The sequence below is a fragment of the Prionailurus viverrinus genome, chromosome A3 (assembly GCF_022837055.1).
Source record: "Prionailurus viverrinus isolate Anna chromosome A3, UM_Priviv_1.0, whole genome shotgun sequence".
In the NCBI taxonomy this organism is placed as follows: domain Eukaryota; kingdom Metazoa; phylum Chordata; class Mammalia; order Carnivora; family Felidae; genus Prionailurus; species Prionailurus viverrinus.
The window spans coordinates 45,269,127-45,289,556 of record NC_062563.1 but is presented as its reverse complement, the minus strand read 5'-3'; the positions used below and the strand labels follow the sequence as shown (position 1 = coordinate 45,289,556).

Sequence of the window (20,430 nt, the reverse complement as noted above, 5' to 3'; positions counted from 1 at the left end):
TTAACAGGCTAAATCAACATCCAAAAATACAAAGTCTATTTTGATGTTTACATGTCAGAATTGGGCCTGGAAGGATTGCAAAAGATGATTTCACTGGAGGTATCTAAATGTGGGCCCACTTCTTAAACTCCTCGTAAGTCTCAAACAAAGAGTTTCTGATCTTCATTTTTTCATTGTCATCTCTAGGTTAGGCCTTTCCTGCTGTCATATGGTGTCTAACCAGAAAGGGAACTCCCACCTCCCTCTACCTGTTCTGTCATCTTGCCCAACCTTCCCAGAAGTGAACTTATACTCAGTAACTGGGATAGTTTAACCATTCTTTTCCCAAGGGTTCAGCATGGTTCTAAAGTCACCTTGAATCAGAGAGATCAGCTGTGGTTCTCCTTACCTATCCTCATGGCTTCCTCCATCCTGTAGCTAAGGGGGTCCTACATGGGTCTATCTTGTTTCTTAACCCTTCTCCATAGGCCTTCAAGCTCCCAGGTCACCTCTCTCTTATACTTTCTCTCTCTGATTTACTTGAATGCCCAGGCCCATGATTCCCTAAGAAATGTCATCTCTCCATGAAAAAATGATGAAGTCCCTGCTCATTGGTTCCTTCTTGCGTCTTGAAAGTTTGGCAGCCATGGTCACCTGCTTCCCAGTGAGTTTTTATTTTTGCCCCATTTTTGGCAGACTCTGACCTCAAAGGTCGGAATTGATAGGACTTAATCAGACTGTACACATAACAAAATAGAAAATCATATATAAAATTAGAAGGAAAAAGATTTAATAGTTAATTTTTCAATCCCAAATTGAATGAATGTTTTAGACACCTGCAAGAGTATGTGCCTTGCAGAATACAGGGCAACTTTTTGATGCCAGTAAATTAAAACAAAATGACAGAAAGAAGAAAAAGTAAGTTGAGTCTTTCTGAATTCCAAAGGAGTGATCTATGTAGTAGAAACCTAAAACAACTTGACAGTCATCAATATTTCAGCTTAAACCAAAAACAAACAAAATAAAACAATAACCACAAGATCAAGTTTTCTATTAGGTTCTATTCAAGGAGGCTGATTAAGAGCACCAGGATTGATATCACCACAACACTCTTGGTGATATACAGGCCAGAAATAGGTATAAGTGACATGCTAGAAAAAATGACGACCAGGCATGCATGAATCACCCACAGAGAAGAAATAAAAGAAAAATGCCAAGGGGATGAATCATTTAAAAGACAACTACCCAGAGGCATTTTCACTTATTGAGCAAAGTTGACAATTGGTGGTATGATTTAATTTAGTAGTAAATATTTATGTGTAGAAAATAATTTCTAGCACAATAAATAAGTTTGAAACATATTTCCCCAAATTAAAAATGGCAAATTTCAGAAAAATGTGGTTTGGAAGAGAAGGAAGATGGAATGAGTGGCAAGTTCAGCCAAATGTGGTCTCCACTCATGAATAAACAAGAGGAAGGAAAGCCAGTGTGAAGGTTAAGAATGGGCAAGCAGGAACGAAAGGAAAAAGAATCATTTATACCACATTCTAACCCCATATTAAGTTTGGAAACATCCTAGAGATCACTGTATAAAGTAACAAGTGTTAAAAAGCATTTAGTTTATATACATTTACACTGGAAGTTAACATAAATATTATGTTCTTTTCAAAGACCAGCAGTCATAAGTCAAATGAGAGGGAACCTTGGCGTGGAATCTGTTGACAGAAGAGGTAGACATCGCTAACAATTGAATGAATGACTTGTTCCAGGGCTCACAAGCATGGCCGGAGGGCAGATGACAGACACAAATATAATTTCCCAAGGGAAGAAGAACAAGATTGGGTGGGAGACCAGAACATGAGGTCATGAAATTTAAAGTAACCAAACTTAAGAGCAAGAATGATCCATCCCAAATGTCAAGAGAAGTGAAGCAAAAAATGGAAGAATACGATAAATTGTAAGACCATGGTATAAAAAAGAGTAGATGTCATGGACCTGTGCCCACGTGGCTCCCCCATCACCTCCTTCCCTAAGAGGGCTCCCTCCACACCCCAAAGCCCAGCACGTCTTCATCCCCTTGTCTGCTTTATTCTTCACATTCACCCTCATCACTTACACACTTATTTTTATCTCTTCCCTTTGTGTCTTTCTCCTCTAACTAGAATGCAGGCCCCATGAGGGCGAGGATTTTTGTCTGTTTGAGTCACTTCTGCTTGCCCAGTACCTGGAATGGGAGCTGAGCATACTACACAGTCAACATGATGTATTGGATGAATAGGGCAGGCCTGCTGGGGCATCTGGGAAAGAAAACACGCGCCTGCAGCCAGCTCCCCCTTCTCCGCAGTAGTGCACGGATGTCAGCCCAGAACAGCAGCAGCCATTCTGCCAATGGGATATAAGCCAGCTTCAGGCTGGAGCTGACACCAGGAAAAACAGAGTGGAAAAGGGAAAGAAACCAAAACCCCAAAGATTCAAACCCTAGAGCCCGGCCTGTCTCCAGACCTCCCAGTTCTATGAGCCAATAAATGCCCTATGGTTGAAGCCATTTTGAGTTGTGTTTTCTTTAATTTCTAACAGAAAGCATTGCCACTGATAATCTATGTTTTGAAATTTGAGAAGATAGCTTTAGGGAAACACAGGTTAAGGGGGAGGGTGTGTATTAAAAGACAAGAATTAGAGATAAGAGAAATGAACATTACTTGGTATAAGTGGACAAAAATCCCTAAGACTGTCATAGTTCATGTATTCTTGTAACATCTAGCCCAAAGGTCTATTTACATGATACAAAGAAGTCTTCACACCTCAACAGAACCAGAAATTACCAGAAAACAAAAGGTTTAAAGTAGATGTGGCTTACATGGTTCTAGAAAATCTGTATTTGGAGAGGAGACAGAATCATTATCATTTCATACCAAAAGACATACAGGGACCCCCCACTTTCTGAAAGTTTGCATTATACCACTTCATGTTTTGCTAACAGAAAGAAATCTGAAGATGTTTACTTTTACAAAGAAAGTCATTATCACGCTAATGTAGGTCTTTCAGGGAAGGGAAGTGGCCCTAATGTGAACTTCCAGAAAGTGTGGGGATACTCTTGGCTTTAACTGTATGAGATGTTTCATAACAACAATTTACTTTTGGATAAGGGGGGAAAGCTGTATTAAAAAACAAGCACCTCCAGCACTCCTCAAACTTCAACGTGCATAAAATCAACTTTATGCACACTTATGGCACACTTGTGAACAACACAGATTGTTCTGTGAACAACACAATCCAAAGGCCTGGGGCAGGGCCCAAGATTCTGTATTTCAGCAAATTCTCATGGATGCTGATGCTGCTGATCTAGGGGCCACGCTTGGAGTCAAACCGAACAGTGTAGGAAAAACAGAGTTCCCCTTGAGTAAACAGAGATGAACTTGAGAGGGGAAGCCAGGTGCTCTGGGGCAGGAAGGTACAAGATGTTGCGTCCGCGATGGCCTTGGAGAGCTGCCAGGCACCCCTGGATGGTCTTCCTTGACAACAGGGACAAACAAACCCTTATAAACCCTTACTCGCTAAAAGCTGAGTGTCCCTGTCACAGCTACGAGGGGTTTGTGTCCCAGAGCTTCAGTGCACAGGCCCAGGCTTACAGAGGACACCAGTGCTGCACCTGGACCCCTCCTGCACTCTTGGCTAAGATGCAGGTGTCAGCGCACAGGAGCAGAGGAGTGACTATGAAATCATCCCAGAACTTTTAGAGAATGCTGTGGGGAGACAGGGGCCCTGTAAAGGCAGTGTTACTACAGGAAAATCAAAGCCAGAGATCAATTTATTTTTATTATTTTATTTATTCTCAAAGTAGCTAACATATGTAGTCTTGGCTTCAGGAGTAGATTCCAGTAATTCATCACTTACAATCACTTACAGTGCTCATCCCAGCAAGTGCCCTCCTTAATGCCCATCACCCATTTAGCCAATCCCCCACCCCCATCAACCCTCAGTTTGTTCTCTGTATTTAAGAGTCTCTTCAAGGGAGTCTGGGTGGCTCAGTCAGTTAAGCATACGACTTTGGCTCAGGTCATGATCTCACTGTTCCTGAATTTGAGCCCTGTGTTGGGCTCTGTGCTGATAGCTCAGAGCCTGGAGTCTGTTTTGGATTCTGTTTCTCCCTCTTTCTCTCTGCCCCTCCTGTGCTCATGCTATGTCTCTCTCTCTCACTCAAAAATAAACATTAAAAAAAAAGTTTAAAAAAAAAAGTCTCTTCTGGTTTGCTTCCCTCTCTGTTTTTATCTTATTTTTCCTTCCTCCGCCCCATGTTCATCAGTTGTGTTTGATAAATCCCACATATGAGTGAAATCATATGATATCTGTCTTTCTCTGACTGCCTTATTTCTCTTAGCATAATACCCTCCAGTTCCATCCACGTTGTTGCAAAGGGCAAGATTTCAGTCAGAGGTCAATGTGAGGTGACAGTTGGACTTCTTGGAGGTCACTGCTATACTCACATTTCTGAACTTCATTTTATAAAATATGAAATTCCTCCAAAGTTAGTCTTTAACACCAATCATATTTCAAAAATACAAATATCTCTGGAAGGTAAGAGTGTGAGTTCGTCTTTCTTTCACATTTTTGGAGAAATAACTTCAAGCCAGCTGGCCTCTTCCTTTTCATCCAGCCAAGCTCAGCTGCCTGAAGTACAGGGCTTTTTTTAAAAGAGCAGAGGGAAGAAGGCAGTTCTCAAGATCATATTCCCTGTAGGAGCTGGGCAATCCTGACAGGCCAAACTACCACCTCTAACATTAAATGTGTAGTTTCTCTAAAAAGCTCTTTGTGTTTATAATTTAGTTAAAGAATTAAAGAAAAGATCTAAATACCTAAAGTCAACAATACAAGAAATAACACATGTTGGCAAGGATGTGGAGAAAAAGGAACACTCGTGCACTGTCGGCGGGAATGCAAACTGGTGCAGCCGTGATGGAAAACAGTGTGGAAGTTTCTCCAAAATTTTAAAATAGCACTACTCTATGATCCAGGAATTGCATCATCATCTTTGTGCAAAGAACATAAAAACACTAATTTGAAAGGATAGGTGCACCCCTGTATTTATTGCAACATTACTTACAATAGCCAAACTATGGAAGCACCCCAAGTGTCCACCGATTGATGAATGGACAAGGAAGATGCAATGGAATATTATTCAGTCATAAAAAAGAATGAAATCTTGCCATTTGCAATGATATGGACAGAACTAGTGAGTATTATGCTAACTAAAATAAGTCAGCCAGAGAAAGACAAATACCATATAATTTCACTCATGTGGAATTTAAGAAACAAAATGAACATGCAAAGGGAAAAGAGAGAGAGAGAAACCAAGAAACAGATTCTTAACTACAGAGAACAAACTGATGGCTACCAGAGAGGAAGTGGATGGGGGGATGGGTTAAGTAGGTGATGGGGATGAAGGAGTGCACCTGTCGTGATGAGCACTGGGTGATGTATGGAAGTGTTGAATCACTATATTGTATACCTGAAAATAACGTGACACCGTATGTTAACTAACTGGAATTAAAGTTAAAATTAAATAAGTAACTAATCTGAGTTTTTTCTAGAAAACATTGGCCTGCTGCCATGTTCACAAAAGGAACATCCCCTGGTGGTAACAAACGTGTGGGTTTTGAGGGGTGTCTTTCCCTGCACAAGCAGGAACAGGTTCTTCATGGAAGGGGGTATGGGAACAAAAGGAACAGCAAAAAGGGGCTACACGTGCAGACAAGCTGAGAAGCAGTGTAGAGTGGTTGTTCTCCACGGAAGAACAGAGGAAGGTTCCTGATGAGGGCTGAGATGGGAACAGTGGCAAAAGATGATTTTCTAGGGCAGCAAATACTACTTGGCATGCGAGCCTTTAATTTTTCAGAGAGGAACCCAGATGTATGTGATTTGCCCCAACATTATATGTGGGTGATAAAAAAAATGAAGCTGACACTGCAAATGAGTAGAGTGTACGAGGGGAAATGAGGGCCCTGCTACAAACCATGACTAATTGCCAGACAGGCGTTGAAAGTCTCATTATTTAAAACAATGAGATTTAACTTTTAATAAAAGCAAAATATGTTCATAGTAAAAAGAGAGAGTGTGAGAGAAAAAGAATATGAAGCCACTGAGAATGAGGCCACTACTCCAGCCAGACCCATGACCCATTCCTGATCCCGTATCATCTGGTTGCTCTCCATCTCCAATATATATTTATTTATAAAGAGAATCCCAAGTCATAAGAAAATGCCACCAACACACTCTACTTAAGAATTCAATGAGGGGCGCCTGGGTGGCGCAGTCGGTTAAGCGTCCGACTTCAGCCAGGTCACGATCTCGCGGTCCCTGAGTTCGAGCCCCGCGTCGGGCTCTGGGCTGATGGCTCAGAGCCTGGAGCCTGTTTCCGATTCTGTGTCTCCCTCTCTCTCTGCCCCTCCCCCGTTCATGCTCTGTCTCTCTCTGTCCCAAAAATAAATAAACGTTGAAAAAAAAAAAAAAAAAAAAAAAGAATTCAATGAGTGTAAAGTATATTTTAATAAAAATTCCATTTGAATCATAATAAAAATCTTAAATCTCAGTATATGCAAAAATAACTAGCTTTTCTATTATAGAAGTAATGCGTGCCCATGATTTTCAAAAAAATCAAACAAGGCAATTAAAAATGGGCAAAATATCTGAACAGAAAGGCCATCAAAGTAGATATACAGATGGCAAATAGCATATGAAAAGGTGCTCCACACCATCCACCATTAGGGAATTACAAATCAGAACAAGGTACCACTGCACACCAGTTCGAATGGTGAAAATTCAAAACACTGACAATACCAAATGCTGGCGAGGATGTGGAGCGGCAGGAACTCTCATTCATTGCTGGTGGGAATGTGGAATGGTATAGCCACTTTGGAAGACAGTTTGGTAGTTTCTTACAAAACTAAACACTCTTACCATACAACCCAAACTTGTGCTCCTTGGCATTTACTCGAATGAGCTGAAAACGTACATCAACACAAAAACCTGCACACGAATATTTATAGCAGCTTTATTCATAACTTCCCAAACTTAAGAGTAATCAAGATGTACTTCAGTAAGTACATGGATAAACTATGGTACACCCAGACAATGGAATATTATTCAGCACTAAAAAGAAATGAACTATCAAGCCACGGAGGAACTTTAAAATGTGTATCTCTAGTGAAAAAGGCCAATCTGCAAAGGCTGCATACTGTGTGGTCCCAACTATACAACATTTTATTACTACTACTATTACTGTTTGACTCCACACTTTTCTCACCATCCCAGACATCATTCCATATAGGATATAGAAATCTGTTTCCATTTCCTCAAAATCTGCATAGTAATGTGCTGAATGAATATGCCAAAATTCATTTAGCCAGCCCCCAAATACAGTGATCATTTAGGATGTTTCTCAAAGTTTCACTTAAAAGGTTAATATATCAATTACAGAGAAAGCTCTCTGAAACTACTCCACCATGCCCTTTATCACAGATTTTGCAGCAACTTTACTGAGGTCTCACTTACATTCTGTAAAATGCACCCATTTTAAATGCACAGTTTGATGAACTCTGTAATATCTTGTAAGAATAAGACTACATGTATAAGACAGCTTGAGAAAGGTAAATTATAGAAAATGCAAGGTATTGATATTATTTCTATCACACATATACCATTTACTTTCTATTGATTGAGATGGTCCTGTCGTGAAACACAGCTGTGGGGAACAGCTCAACTGCCCATTTCTTCAGTGATGCCCCCAGATTTGTGTCTGACAATGCACCCCTCCAACCCTTGAGCTTCCAGAACATCCCTAAGTAATGCCAACTAGCAGCCTCTGGCCCAGTGATGGGTCTGCACAGGACACAATCTGAGCCAATGAGATGCAAATAGATTTCTGTGATAGGGCTTTCGAAAAGAAGCATAACTACCACTCTTCCCATTGGACTTAAAGTGATATAAGGTCGAAAACTACCTCACCCGTCCTGTAACCACAGGGGAAGCAATGGTCTGAGAAAGGTCAACCTGAAAGAGAGATTAATACAGACTAAACCCTGTATGAAACCAGCATCCCCACGATTCTTCACTTCACTCTGCGTAGTAATAGATTCTCCGGTTACTTAAGCCAATTAGATGGGTTTCTACTACTTGCCAGCAAATGAAGTCTAGCCACTACTCAAGCTGGGTGTAGAAGAATTCCAAATTTTAGGCAATGTAAAGAAGGGAATTAAAAATCATCCCTGATGCTCCTCCTACCACCCAGGGCAAACACTGACCACCTCTAGAGTTGTAGGCCAGGTTCCCTGGGAGGCAGCCTCACACAGAGCTCTACCTGCTGGCGTTTGTTAGGGTGAGCTCTTGGGACCCTCCACCCCCATGAGCAGTGACAGAAGCAGGACAGGGCAGAGGGAGAAGTTAAGCTGCAAGCAATAGGGTCACAACAAACACCCAGCTGATCCCATGGGGAGTTCTGGCCCTGGGAAGACCCTTTAGAGTTGCCTCTCCTTGAGGTAGAGAGCTGCTGGCCTTTTAAATTGCTTCTCCTCCCCTCCCCACACACAAGACTAGTCGCTGGATGCAGACTGCCTTGGGAGGGGCAGATTTTAGGCAAAGCCCTTCTCTTCAGTCCAGGGTAATCTCTTTCAAGGGAGACCCAGCTTCCAGCTGGTGGTACTCACACATCCCACAGTCAGAAAATGAGTTCTTTAGTCCTGAACAAGAAGGGTCTGGGTGGCACAGCCCCCATCACATCTGCATGTCTCCTTTTACTTTATTTTATTCATATGTTTTTTTCTTTCTTTAGAGGTTTAGGTCATATTTAAATGCTGTTTTAAGGCACATGAAAAGATGTTCAACGTCGTTCCTTATCAGGGAAATACAAATCAAAACCACACTCAGATATCACCTCACGCCAGTCAGAGTGGCCAAAATGAACAAATCAGGAGACTATAGATGCTGGAGAGGATGTGGAGAAACGGGAACCCTCTTGCACTGTTGGTGGGAATGCAAATTGGTGCAGCCGCTCTGGAAAGCAGTGTGGAGGTTCCTCAGAAAATTAAAAATAGACCTACCCTATGACCCAGCAATAGCACTGCTAGGAATTTACCCAAGGGATACAGGAGTACTGATGCATAGGGGCACTTGTACCCCAATGTTTATAGCAGCACTCTCAACAATAGCCAAATTATGGAAAGAGCCTAAATGTCCATCAACTGATGAATGGATAAAGAAATTGTGGTTTATATACACAATGGAATACTACGTGGCAATGAGAAAGAATGAAATATGGCCTTTTGTAGCAACGTGGATGGAAGTGGAGAGTGTGATGCTAAGTGAAATAAGCCATACAGAGAAAGACAGATACCATATGGTTTCACTCTTATGTGGATCCTGAGAAACTTAACAGAAACCCATGGGGGAGGGGAAGGAAAAAAAAAAAAAAGAGGTTAGAGTGGGAGAGAGCCACAGCATAAGAGACTGTTAAAAACTGAGAACTGAGGGTTGATGGGGGGTGGGAGGGAGGGGAGGGTGGGTGATGGGTATTGAGGAGGGCACCTTTTGGGATGAGCACTGGGTGTTGTATGGAAACCAATTTGACAATAAATTTCATATATTGAAAAAAAATAAATGCTGTTTTATATAGTGGTATGAGCCTAGCATTACATTCTGAGCATTGAAAATCTTTTTTTTTTTCTTTTGAAAGACAGAGGAAGAGAGAGAGTGTGTGTGTGAATAGGGGAGAGGGGCAGGGGGAGAGAGAGAATCTTTTTTAAAACATTTTTCTAAATGTTTATTTATTATTTTTGAGAGAGAACAGGGAGGGGCAGAGAGAGAGGTAGACAGAGAGGATCTGGATCTGAAGCGGGCTCTGCGCTGACAGCAGAGAGCCTGATGCAGAGCTCAAACCCACAAACCGTGAGATCATGACCTGAGTGGCAGTCAGATGCTTAACCTACTGAGCCACCCAGGTGCCAGAAGAGAGAGAATTGTAAGTAGGCTCCACACTCGGTGCAGAACCTGATGCAGGGCTCAATCCCACTACGCTGGTATCATGACCTGAGCTGAAATCAAGAATCAGATGCTCAACCAACTGAGCCACCCAGGTGCCCCTTTCCAATCATTATTTAAAGAATTGCAAACAAGAGTTATAATTCTTTCACATAGTCATCATAAAGTATTTAGACATTCTCTTACTATCAGACATTTAGAGTATTTCCAGTATCTTTAATCCTTATACATAAATTTCTATTTGCACCTCTGCAACCAGTTTTTAGGAAATATTTCTAGGAGTGGAATTAAAGGATTGAAGGATATGAACTACTGTAGCATTCTGGCCAATTGCCCTTTGAAATTTCATGTCAATTACATTCAGACTACTGCTACATAGGTCTCATTAGAACTGAACATTTCTCTATTTCACATCTTGCCAACTGATCAAAAACAATGTCTCATTCTTGTTTTAGTTTCTTTTCCCCCATGAATGATACGTTTGAAGATTTTAAAATATCTATTGATTTTTGTTTGTTTGTTTTTTCATATGCAAATAGTTGGCCTTTTTTTTTTTCTCAGTTTTTTTACTTTGGTATCAGATGGTCTTTTACTGATTTATTAAAGCTCTTTATATAGTAAACATACCAATCTTCTGTCTGCCATATTTGTTAAAATATCTCTCTGTTACTCAGTTGCATTTTACTTAAATTAGGGTGTTTCAGAAACTTTAGATAGTAAAAGAAAAAAATCTTAATATTTTTTTCCATGCTCTAAAAAGACCTTCCCCATCCTGAGACACAATTGGTCTTCACTGTGTCTTTACTGAAGATCAATCTTCACTGACACTCCTTGTCTATCACTCAGTGTTCTTCCTGAGGAAGGTTCTCCCTGCCTGGGCTGAATGTCCCGGTGATACCTGTTCACAGTACCACATGCCATTGCTGCTGGTACGCCCTTCACAGCTACAGCTTTACATTTCTGTATGAACGTTTATAAGCTTTGAAAGGAGAGGAAATACATCTGTATGTCTTTCGCCATTGTATTCTCAGAATCTGGCAGAGAACACTTACACATTTTCTAATTTTTTTATTTTCAATATTCACATTTAACTCTTCAATCATCTGGGAATCTCTTTTACTGCAGAATATGAGAAACGCTTCTATCTTTATTTTGTCCCACCATTTACAATCATTCTTCCTTTTCCTGGTGTTATGACACAAATTTTATCATATATCATATATGTACATTTATACATACCTTTATACACACACACTTCATTCTTTCTATATTGGAAGTATGTACTGGAACTCCCTTCTTGTGTTACACTGTTCTACTGGCATTGTTTTCATTGTTGTGGAGTTATATTATGTTTTAATATCTGACTGGACAAGTAACTTCTCAATATAACTTCTTCCCTAAATGTATTGCTTAAAATCACTGATCAAGCCCACCACTAGTGAGACAAGTTAAAATGGTAGCAAGCTCCTTGCTCCATTCTCTTTTCTTAATTTCATAGATTGTCTTTTGGCCAAACATATGTCCACCTACTTGAGCAATCCAGCCCGATGGAAGACATAGAGATCCTGCTCCAGGGTGCAGTTGTTGAAGGGGACAATCTTCACGAAGTTCTGGATGAGGACAAACTCAGGGGTGAGGTGCGGCAGAGAGATGATGCAGAAGTTCTTGTCCTAACATGATTGGCAACCAGGCACACAGGAAGAGAATTAGAACCCATTTATCACTGAACAAATTCCTGCTGCAAAACACTACAGAAAAAAGGAGCAAAATGTATAAAGGACGGAGTATTCAAGTTCAACTTTCCTATAATTTGGAAAGTAATCATAAGTTCAAGAAGATGAGGAACTGTAAGAACACAGAGAAAAATCTCTGAGATTCTGGCCGACCTAAATAAATGAATATTGTGAGCAATGGGACCCATTCATTATAGGTCTTTGATGGAAGTAGGTTTTTAAAGTAAGGTCATTTGTGTTTGCAAATTCACTTGCATCCAGAAGTAAATCACTGTGTCATAGCAAAGTCCCTATGCCTACTAAGTGACACTGCACCAGCTGTGGTCCCCTCCTCTGAGATAAGAGGGTGATGGTACTCCAGGCTTTTCTTCTCTAAAATCCTGTGGTTACACATTAATGGATGTCTGTATTTTATCATGACATGATCCCATTGAGGTGAACAGATCTAAGGAAGACATGTTTCACCTGGGAAGTGGGTTTAGTTAGCAGGCATAGGAGGGTCCACATGTCCTGACACCTACCGCTGACCTCTGAGATCTGCGCTGCCCAATATGGTAACCAGCAGCTGTGTCTGGCCACTAAGCATTTGGAATGTGGCTAGTGTGACTGAAGAGCTGAATTTTTAATTTTATTTCATTTAAGTTAATTTACATTTAAATTTGAAACTGATACTCAATTCAGTTACTGGAGAAGTTTTATGTATGTTGGAAAAACTTGGGTATAGGAATCTATGTATTCAACTCTAAGTTTTATGAAATCTAAAGGCAAATCAAGTATTTCTGATGAAAATATAGAGTGTTACAGGTGTAAAATACATATTGGATTTCAAACACTGGGAAAAAATGCAACAGATCTCATTAATAATGTTTCATACTGATTACATGTTTAAATGATTAAATTTGGACATATTCAGTTAAAGTATATTATTAAAATTGATTTCATGGGGAGGTTCCTCAGAAAATTAAAAATAGACCTACCCTATGACCCAGCAATAGCACTGCTAGGAATTTACCCAAGGGATACAGGAGTACTGATGCATAGGGGCACTTGTACCCCAATGTTTATAGCAGCACTCTCAACAATAGCCAAATTATGGAAAGAGCCTAAATGTCCATCAACTGATGAATGGATAAAGAAATTGTGGTTTATATACACAATGGAATACTACGTGGCAATGAGAAAGAATGAAATATGGCCTTTTGTAGCAACGTGGATGGAAGTGGAGAGTGTGATGCTAAGTGAAATAAGCCATACAGAGAAAGACAGATACCATATGGTTTCACTCTTATGTGGATCCTGAGAAACTTAACAGAAACCCATGGGGGAGGGGAAGGAAAAAAAAAAAAGAGGTTAGAGTGGGAGAGAGCCAAAGCATAGGAGACTGTTAAAAACTGAGAACAAACTGAGGGTTGATGGGGGGTGGGAGGGATGGGAGGGTGGGTGATGGGTATTGAGGAGGGCACCTTTTGGGATGAGCACTGGGTGTTGTATGGAAACCAATTTGACAATAAATTTCATATATTGATACACAATGGAATATTACGTGGCAATGAGAAAAAATGAAATATGGCCTTTTGTAGCAACGTGGATGGAACTGGAGAGTGTGATGCTAAGTGAAATAAGCCACACAGAGAAAGACAGATACCATATGGTTTCACTCTTATGTGGATCCTGAGAAGCTTCACAGGAACCCATGGGGGAGGGGAAGGAAAAAAAAAAAAAAGAGGTTAGAATGGGAGAGAACCAAAGCATAAGAGACTTAAAAACTGAGGACAAACTAAGGGTTGATGGGGGGTGGGAGGGAGGAGAGGGTGGGTGATGGGTATTGAGGAGGGCACCTTTTGGGATGAGCACTGGGTGTTGTATGGAAACCAATTTGTTAATAAATTTCATAAAAAAAAAAAAAAAGAAAAAAAAGAAAATAAAAAAAAATAAAATTGATTTCACCTGTGTCTTTTTTACTTTTCTTTTAAATGTGGCTGCTAGGATATTTAGAATTCATTATGTGGCTCGAATCTGTGGTCTTTCGGACATTGCTGTCCTACACTATCTATGTTCCATACATCCTGATTGACCCTCTGCCAGGTGCCTGCAGGAGCGGCCTGCTCTTCCCAGAGCTAATTTGTCCCTCTGGGATCTCCCCTCCTCCTGAACCCTGTGAAGGCATTACTTGTGTTAATCCAAAACCCTGGGGACATTTGTGCAAACTGAAGGAGTGAATTGTTGTTTGACCTTATCTTCCTTCTTTCTAGCAAAATAACGCAGTTCCTTTTGGGGAACTTGAAAGTCAAGTTGTTAAAATACTCAAGCTGAAAATAAGAAATGGGTACCTAGTCCCAGTGGGCTTCCTCTGGGAGGAGGACACTGTAATGAATTGCTTTGACTTAGATTTGAAGGATTTAAGGGTGAATAATAAAGGTATTTTGTTCCTCTCTCCTCATTCCCTGAAATAAAGTAGAATTAAACAGTAAAAGTGTCTTTTGACTTTCTAAAGGTGGCATTGTTTTTGTAATGCTGAAGATCTGCTTTCACAGGGATTTCAAAACAGGAGTGAATTTAAATTTAGGGAAATTACTTTGAGGCATCCCTAAGGGAAACTGGCTTTGTAAAATCTTACCTTAGGGTATCTATATTGCTTTATGAGCTTCAAAATACCGTAAAATTAATCCAAAAAAAATTATGATGCAGAACATTATTGCAAGGCTGCATTATATTAGCAAAATGAGGAAATACAATCTATGATCACATAAGTTTCAGGAAACCTCATTAAACCATATTGGTTTCTTGCCTCAGTGGAAAGGGTATCAAGGAAAAATAAAACAATAGATGTTTTCCTTGTAATTAGCCAACTGAAGAAGTCTAGTTATTGACTTGACTTAACTGATAGGTGGGCCACGGAAAAAGTCTTTATAAAAATCCAATTTGTTCCTCAATTGTCTTTCATCCCCACTTTCTTCCCTCCAATAAAGTGATAAGAGGTTGATCAGAATCTCCATCCCTTGAAAACAATGAAACAAAAATGGAGGAAGAGGACAGGAGTAGAGTGTCTTGTTTGCACTGGCCTGTTTGCCTGGCACTCATTCGCCAAATGTGCTGTAGTGGGTTGAGCGCCTCCTATGTGTCAGGCACTGTGTCAGGCAATGCCAACCAGGAAATCAACCACAAGTTCCTGCTTACCTACTCTCAGAAAAGCAACGTAATGGTTTCAGAATTCTTTGAGCCAATGTAAGCTATAAAGTGATACAGCAGTCCAATCCACATTAGTGTAATTTCTGACATTGTCATGTACTACCTGCATTCTATTAATGATTTGATTCTATCTCTAAAAAAATGTACCTTGAAACTATTAAAACAGCAATGACAATATTTTCTATTTTTAAGAGTTCATGATATGTCATTCAACCTTATTTTCAGAACACAGAAGCAGTTCAAACTTCAACATTCATAGCCGTGTAAATGTTTGGACAGTGAATATGGCATTTTATTTTTTTTATAACTTTTCCAGCTTACAGAACCAATTACTCAAAATTCAGTATGTACTTACAGGGAAAAGACTGAAGACAAAATTCATAAAGTCCAGTGACCTATAAACAAAACAGTAAGCACGGTCACTGACCTGCAAGCAGGTGCAGCATCAGTGTATATTTAAGGAGATTTATGGTTCTCTTCCTGTCAGGCAGTGATAGCCAACCACCAGTTAGAACTTGTGTCTGACTGAACATTAATCAGCTGCAGAAAGTCATAAGCTTCAGATGTCAGTAACAAAGTCTTTTTCTAGAACTAAAGACATTATTATAGTAACTAATAATCTGCGCATGCAAAAAGCAACATAGTCATTCTGTGACTGTAATCCCTCCCCTCCTTTTTGTTAGAGCTGTGGGGGAGACGTGGGTATATTACAAGCAACTCTGATCTTTCTCTCTTTTACATGTAAAAGATTTTCTGACCAGCTGCAGAGCTATAGTCACAGGCAAACCATAATGGGTCACTGAATTTCTGTTTGAAAATTCAAAAGCCTCATTTAAGCACACTCATATCTGAATGCACAGGGAAAAATAAATATACACAACTCTAGAAGGGTTTATAGGCTTTTTAGATGTCTTCAATATAAAAAAGAAGATTTCCCCTTTCAACTCCCAAGATTTCCAAAGAAATTGAAAACTTAAGAAGAAAAAAAGTACAAGTAAAACATGGTTCTAAGTGAGGCTGGGAGACTGGGAATGTGTTTCAATACATCTTCTAAAAAGGAAATGTCCAGCAACACTCTTGGTCATCTAAAGGATACTCCAGAACTTTCCAGTCTATAAGAATGGGCCAATCTTTTCCTCTTCAAGATTGTTCTGTGGATAAAATGGTGGAGTAGGTGGGGATTCTAAAGATGTGGAATCTAGCACCAAGGACAGAGGTCCACTTACAGACTACAGGTGGCAGCAAGCACTGAACACATGGGGACAGGAAGTCGGGTGGCTAAGTGGTCTGGTGGGTACCCCGACTTTGTCTGCCACCATGCCTCTTCCTCCTAGCAGCTGCCCTGGATTGTTGTTCACTAACCCCCCTCTCAGATTACATTTGGGTAAGGCTCCAGCCCCAAATTTGGGGTGGGGAGCATGAGGCCAGGGAGTAAGCTACCATCATATCCTGGCCTGGCCCCATCCATCAGCTTGAATGAGCACACAGTCCGATCAGGCCCGATGGGGCTGTCGCTAGGAAGCCAGGCTCAAACCAAAATGTCCTCCTCACTAGCTTTGGGCACATAGCCTGAGCCCACTGTCCATTCTTTTGGCCCCAGGTAGGGACAGTCCTCTGAGAATGGGGACCAGCAGCAGGGAACAAGTTAGGAGGTAGAGAGAGAAACTTCGTATGTGACAGGGTTATCTGGGATCAAGCCACATTGAAAAATGAATCCTACCACTGGACTTATCCTTTGTTATATAAGGCAATTATCCCATTTTTTAAAAATCCAGTTTGGGTTGGATTTTCTGTTATGTGCAACCAAAAGACTCCAGACAAGCAGCAACCTAAATCTAAAGCCTCCTTCAAAATGCAAACATTAGAGAATGGAGGGTAGCATACAGTTACATAAATGAAGATTTTCCTCTTACACAGGTGAGCCAAAATCTGCACTGTAGATTTGGCCCAGTTCTGTAGCCCTTACCCAAATTTTAGGGACTGAAATCTCTGGAAATAGGGCCCAGAAACCTGTGATTAAAAAAACAAACAAAAAACAAACAAACAAAAAAATCCCCAGGAAATTAGAATGTGAGGCCAGGTTTGGAGATGATGGGTTCCACAAGAGTAAAACGTGAGGCCACCAATGCTGTAAGAAATCTTACCATAATAGACAACCTGGGATTGGTACTTGCCTTGCTTCATACTTCTCCTCAATACAAAAGAGCTGAATACAAAAAGCATCTGAGGCTCCCTTGTAGATGGGGCGGAAGGAGCTGCTCTCCTCAGGCAGCGAAAGGGATCCCAAGCTCAAACTGCTGATGCAGTAATCTGTGTCACCCACACTGGACTGCTGAAATTTTTCTGTGTCCTAGAGCAAGGAGACAGGAGGAACCAAGTAGGAATCCTATTCATTTTCTGCAATTTAATGGGCTAGTGGTTGCATCATCTCTACATTATACCATCTCCCTAGGACAAATGTGACAATCTCACCTGAATCGAATCATCCTGAGCCAGGCCTAGTTTTTTTTTTTTTTTTTCCAACGTTTATTTATTTTTGGGACAGAGAGAGACAGAGCATGAACGGGGGAGGGGCAGAGAGAGAGGGAGACACAGAATCGGAAACAGGCTCCAGGCTCTGAGCCATCAGCCCAGAGCCTGACGCGGGGCTCGAACTCCCGGACCGCGAGAACGTGACCTGGCTGAAGTCGGACGCTTTAACCGACTGCGCCACCCAGGCGCCCCAAGCCAGGCCTAGTTTTAAGGAGATGTTCTCAATGAGATGTTCAAGATTTATAAAGGGATTGAAAGAAGTCCCCATATGAAGATCAGAAAACGAATGGTTTCCATTGGTCTTTCAAATAGGATCTGTATTTTAACTACAACACTGGCTAGAAGTTAGAGTGTGGTAGTAATATATATATATTAATTCCACAAGCAAAATACCTCTGTCCACCAAAGTGTTTTCACTGTGATTTTGTGCTACAAGAACTTTGGATCTGCGGACTCTTTGGGTGGTTTCATGATGAGGTGGAGCCCAGCCCCTTGCTGGGACCCACCCAGAAAGTTAGCATTGGACCTTCCAGCCTTGTTTTAGGGGCACCCAAGAAGATGTTATAGTTCAGTTAGAGGAAAATGATTCATTCTGAGAGCCTTCTTGGAGTTCTTTTAAATAAAAGTAATACATTAAACATTAACATAATATCAGCACTAAAAACCTATAATGAAAATCAGGAGTCCCCTGTCCTTCCCATTGCTCTTCCCATTGGGTAGCCCTTTCAACTTTCTCATTTCTTTGGCATTTACCCCCATGTTTCTGAATGTGTGTTAAATACACTTTCTTAATTCCTTAATTTTTGAAACTCCCTATTGGACACTGATGTGGTAGGTAGATGTAACCTTGCGCTACCCTCTTCCCCATATCCTATCTCCTTGTGTCTCAATATAATTAGAGCACAATTCAGGGCTCAATCAGTAAGTACTTACATTGTTATGATTATGTAGATATCATGGTTGCTTTTGAGCAAAGATGTATAACAGGACTTGTTATTTGTGTACTTTGCTTTAATTCACTTAGTTTTCTATTTTTTTCACACACTTTATCAGATTTGCTAAGTGTTTGTCAGAATTATTTTCTAAACAACCAGGCATTTGAAATAATCTATAACTTCATTTCTTCTCCCCCGCCCCCCTACCCGCCACCCCGATTGAGCCTTGTTCTATCTGTCTGCTGCCCCACCTGCCTTCTTGTTTTCCAGCTCTTGTTTCCTAAGTTCTGGTCTTTTCAATCCCTTCTTTGTTCATGTTCATGCCTTTTTATCACTGGAGTACATGTCTAGCTCCATAAAATAAACAGTGCTATGTAGGTAGCAAAACTCAACAGCCATTGGCTAACTGGGGCACTTCATGGGGTGATCAGACACAGACCTGGCATTTTATGGGGTAGCCACCTCCAGGAACATTACCTGGAGGCCTTTTCCTTGGGGCTGTCAGGTTTGGGGAGGAATTAAGTTCTCCAATCTCTTGCATGAGAAACTGTGATAGGCAGAAGAGTAGCTCCCCAAATGTGCATGGCCCAACCCCCAGAGCCTGAGAATGTTACTTTACAGGGCAAAAGAGACTGTGCAGAGGTCACTGAGTGAAGGATTTTGAGCAAGGAGATTCTTGGATTATCTGGGTAGGCCCAATATAATCAGAAGGGTCCTCATAAAATAGAGGCCGGAGAGTCAGAGTCAGAGACTGAAAGATGCTACGCTACCAGCTTTGAAGATGGAGGAAGGCGCCACATGCCAAGGAATGCAAATGGCTTCCAGAAGCTGGAAAAGGCACGGGAATGGTTTCTTTCCTAGAGCCTCCAGAAGGAACAGAGTCCTGCCTGAACCTGGATCTTAGCACAGTAATACCAGTTTGGGGTTTCTGACCTCCAGAACTGTAAAATAATAAATTTATGTTGTTTTAAGACACTAAGTTTGTGGTAATTTGTTACAATAGTGATAAAAAAAAAAACTAATACAAAGACCTGGCTTCCAGTATTTGGAGAAGATGGTGGGAGGAGAGGGCAGGGGTTTCTCCATTTGATGGAGAGTTCCACTTATCTATTTTGTCTTTCCCCATTACACAGTCTCACACAGTGTGGGCTGAACCTAAATTGGGAGCTGTTTCTGTTTCATCTGTCCAGAGAACAGTCATCTAGTTGCTTCACTTGAATACGGTTGATGAGCCAAGTGCTGTCTGCAAGGACTTTAGTGTCCCCAACACTGCATAGGAGACTGTCAGACCCCTTGTTTCAGCCTGGTCCTCGCTCTGCCTTCCAGAAGGCCCAGGCCCTGGGACTTTTGTGGACACAGGAGGAGAAGGTACTCGCTTTCTGCCAGTCCCTCCCCTCACAGTGGTGCTGGACTTTCTCCTTTCTCTGCTGTGCTAAGCCAGTGTAAACTCCTCCATCGATTTTCTTCATTCTAAACATTTTGAAAGGGCTCACCTTCCAATATCTCCTCTCCTACTCTTGTTGTCTTTGTGGATTTGCAGTCTTCTTATTGCTTTACAGTCATTTCCGTGTCTTTTTCCAGAAGGGAGAGGAGATAAACATGAGACATCAATCTACCTTGTTGACCCAGATGCCTTCTGAGGTTCCGGTATGTCTAATGCAGTGGGACCATCCTGTCCCCTCCTGCACATGCTTGTTTGGATCCCTGCAGGAATAGCTGCCCTCCTGGAAACAGAGCATGCCTCACCCCCTGTTGTATGCCTCACTCTTTCCTCCCTGGGGCCTGAGGAGTCAGTGCTATGGTGTGGGTTTCCCAGAAGCAAACTCTGAGCTAAGTTTATTTGGGGAGTGATGCCAGGAAATTTTGCAAGAGGAGTAGGGAAGTGAGGCAAGGAAGGGAAAGACACCAATACAGAGTGTCCCACTCCATCCCACTGAGATCCCTGGGAGACTCGGGAGAACACACCTCAGAGCTGTCCCACCTAAAAGGCAAAGAAACTGGGGTGCTGATTCTCCAACTGCCTTCGGTCATTG

At 41.2% G+C, this 20,430-nt stretch overlaps 1 protein-coding gene across 9 annotated transcripts in view; it reads right to left on the bottom strand.

The window, feature by feature from the left end:
- The window catches only part of CFAP61 (cilia and flagella associated protein 61), a 289,083-nt gene that overhangs the window by 171,117 nt on the left and 97,536 nt on the right, over positions 1-20,430 (bottom strand). For 7 of the 9 annotated variants that reach the window (XM_047854160.1, XM_047854163.1, XM_047854162.1 and 4 more), the window contains 3 exons: positions 17,105-17,280; positions 15,286-15,325; positions 11,539-11,678 (listed from right to left, as the gene is read on the bottom strand). In XM_047854160.1, coding sequence (XP_047710116.1) covers positions 11,539-11,678; positions 15,286-15,325; positions 17,105-17,280 — 356 coding nt within the window. Of the gene's footprint in view, positions 1-2,098; positions 2,110-11,534; positions 11,679-15,285; positions 15,326-17,104; positions 17,281-20,430 lie in introns of those variants that run through there. The other 2 variants (XM_047854169.1, XM_047854166.1) reach the window with 2 other exon arrangements.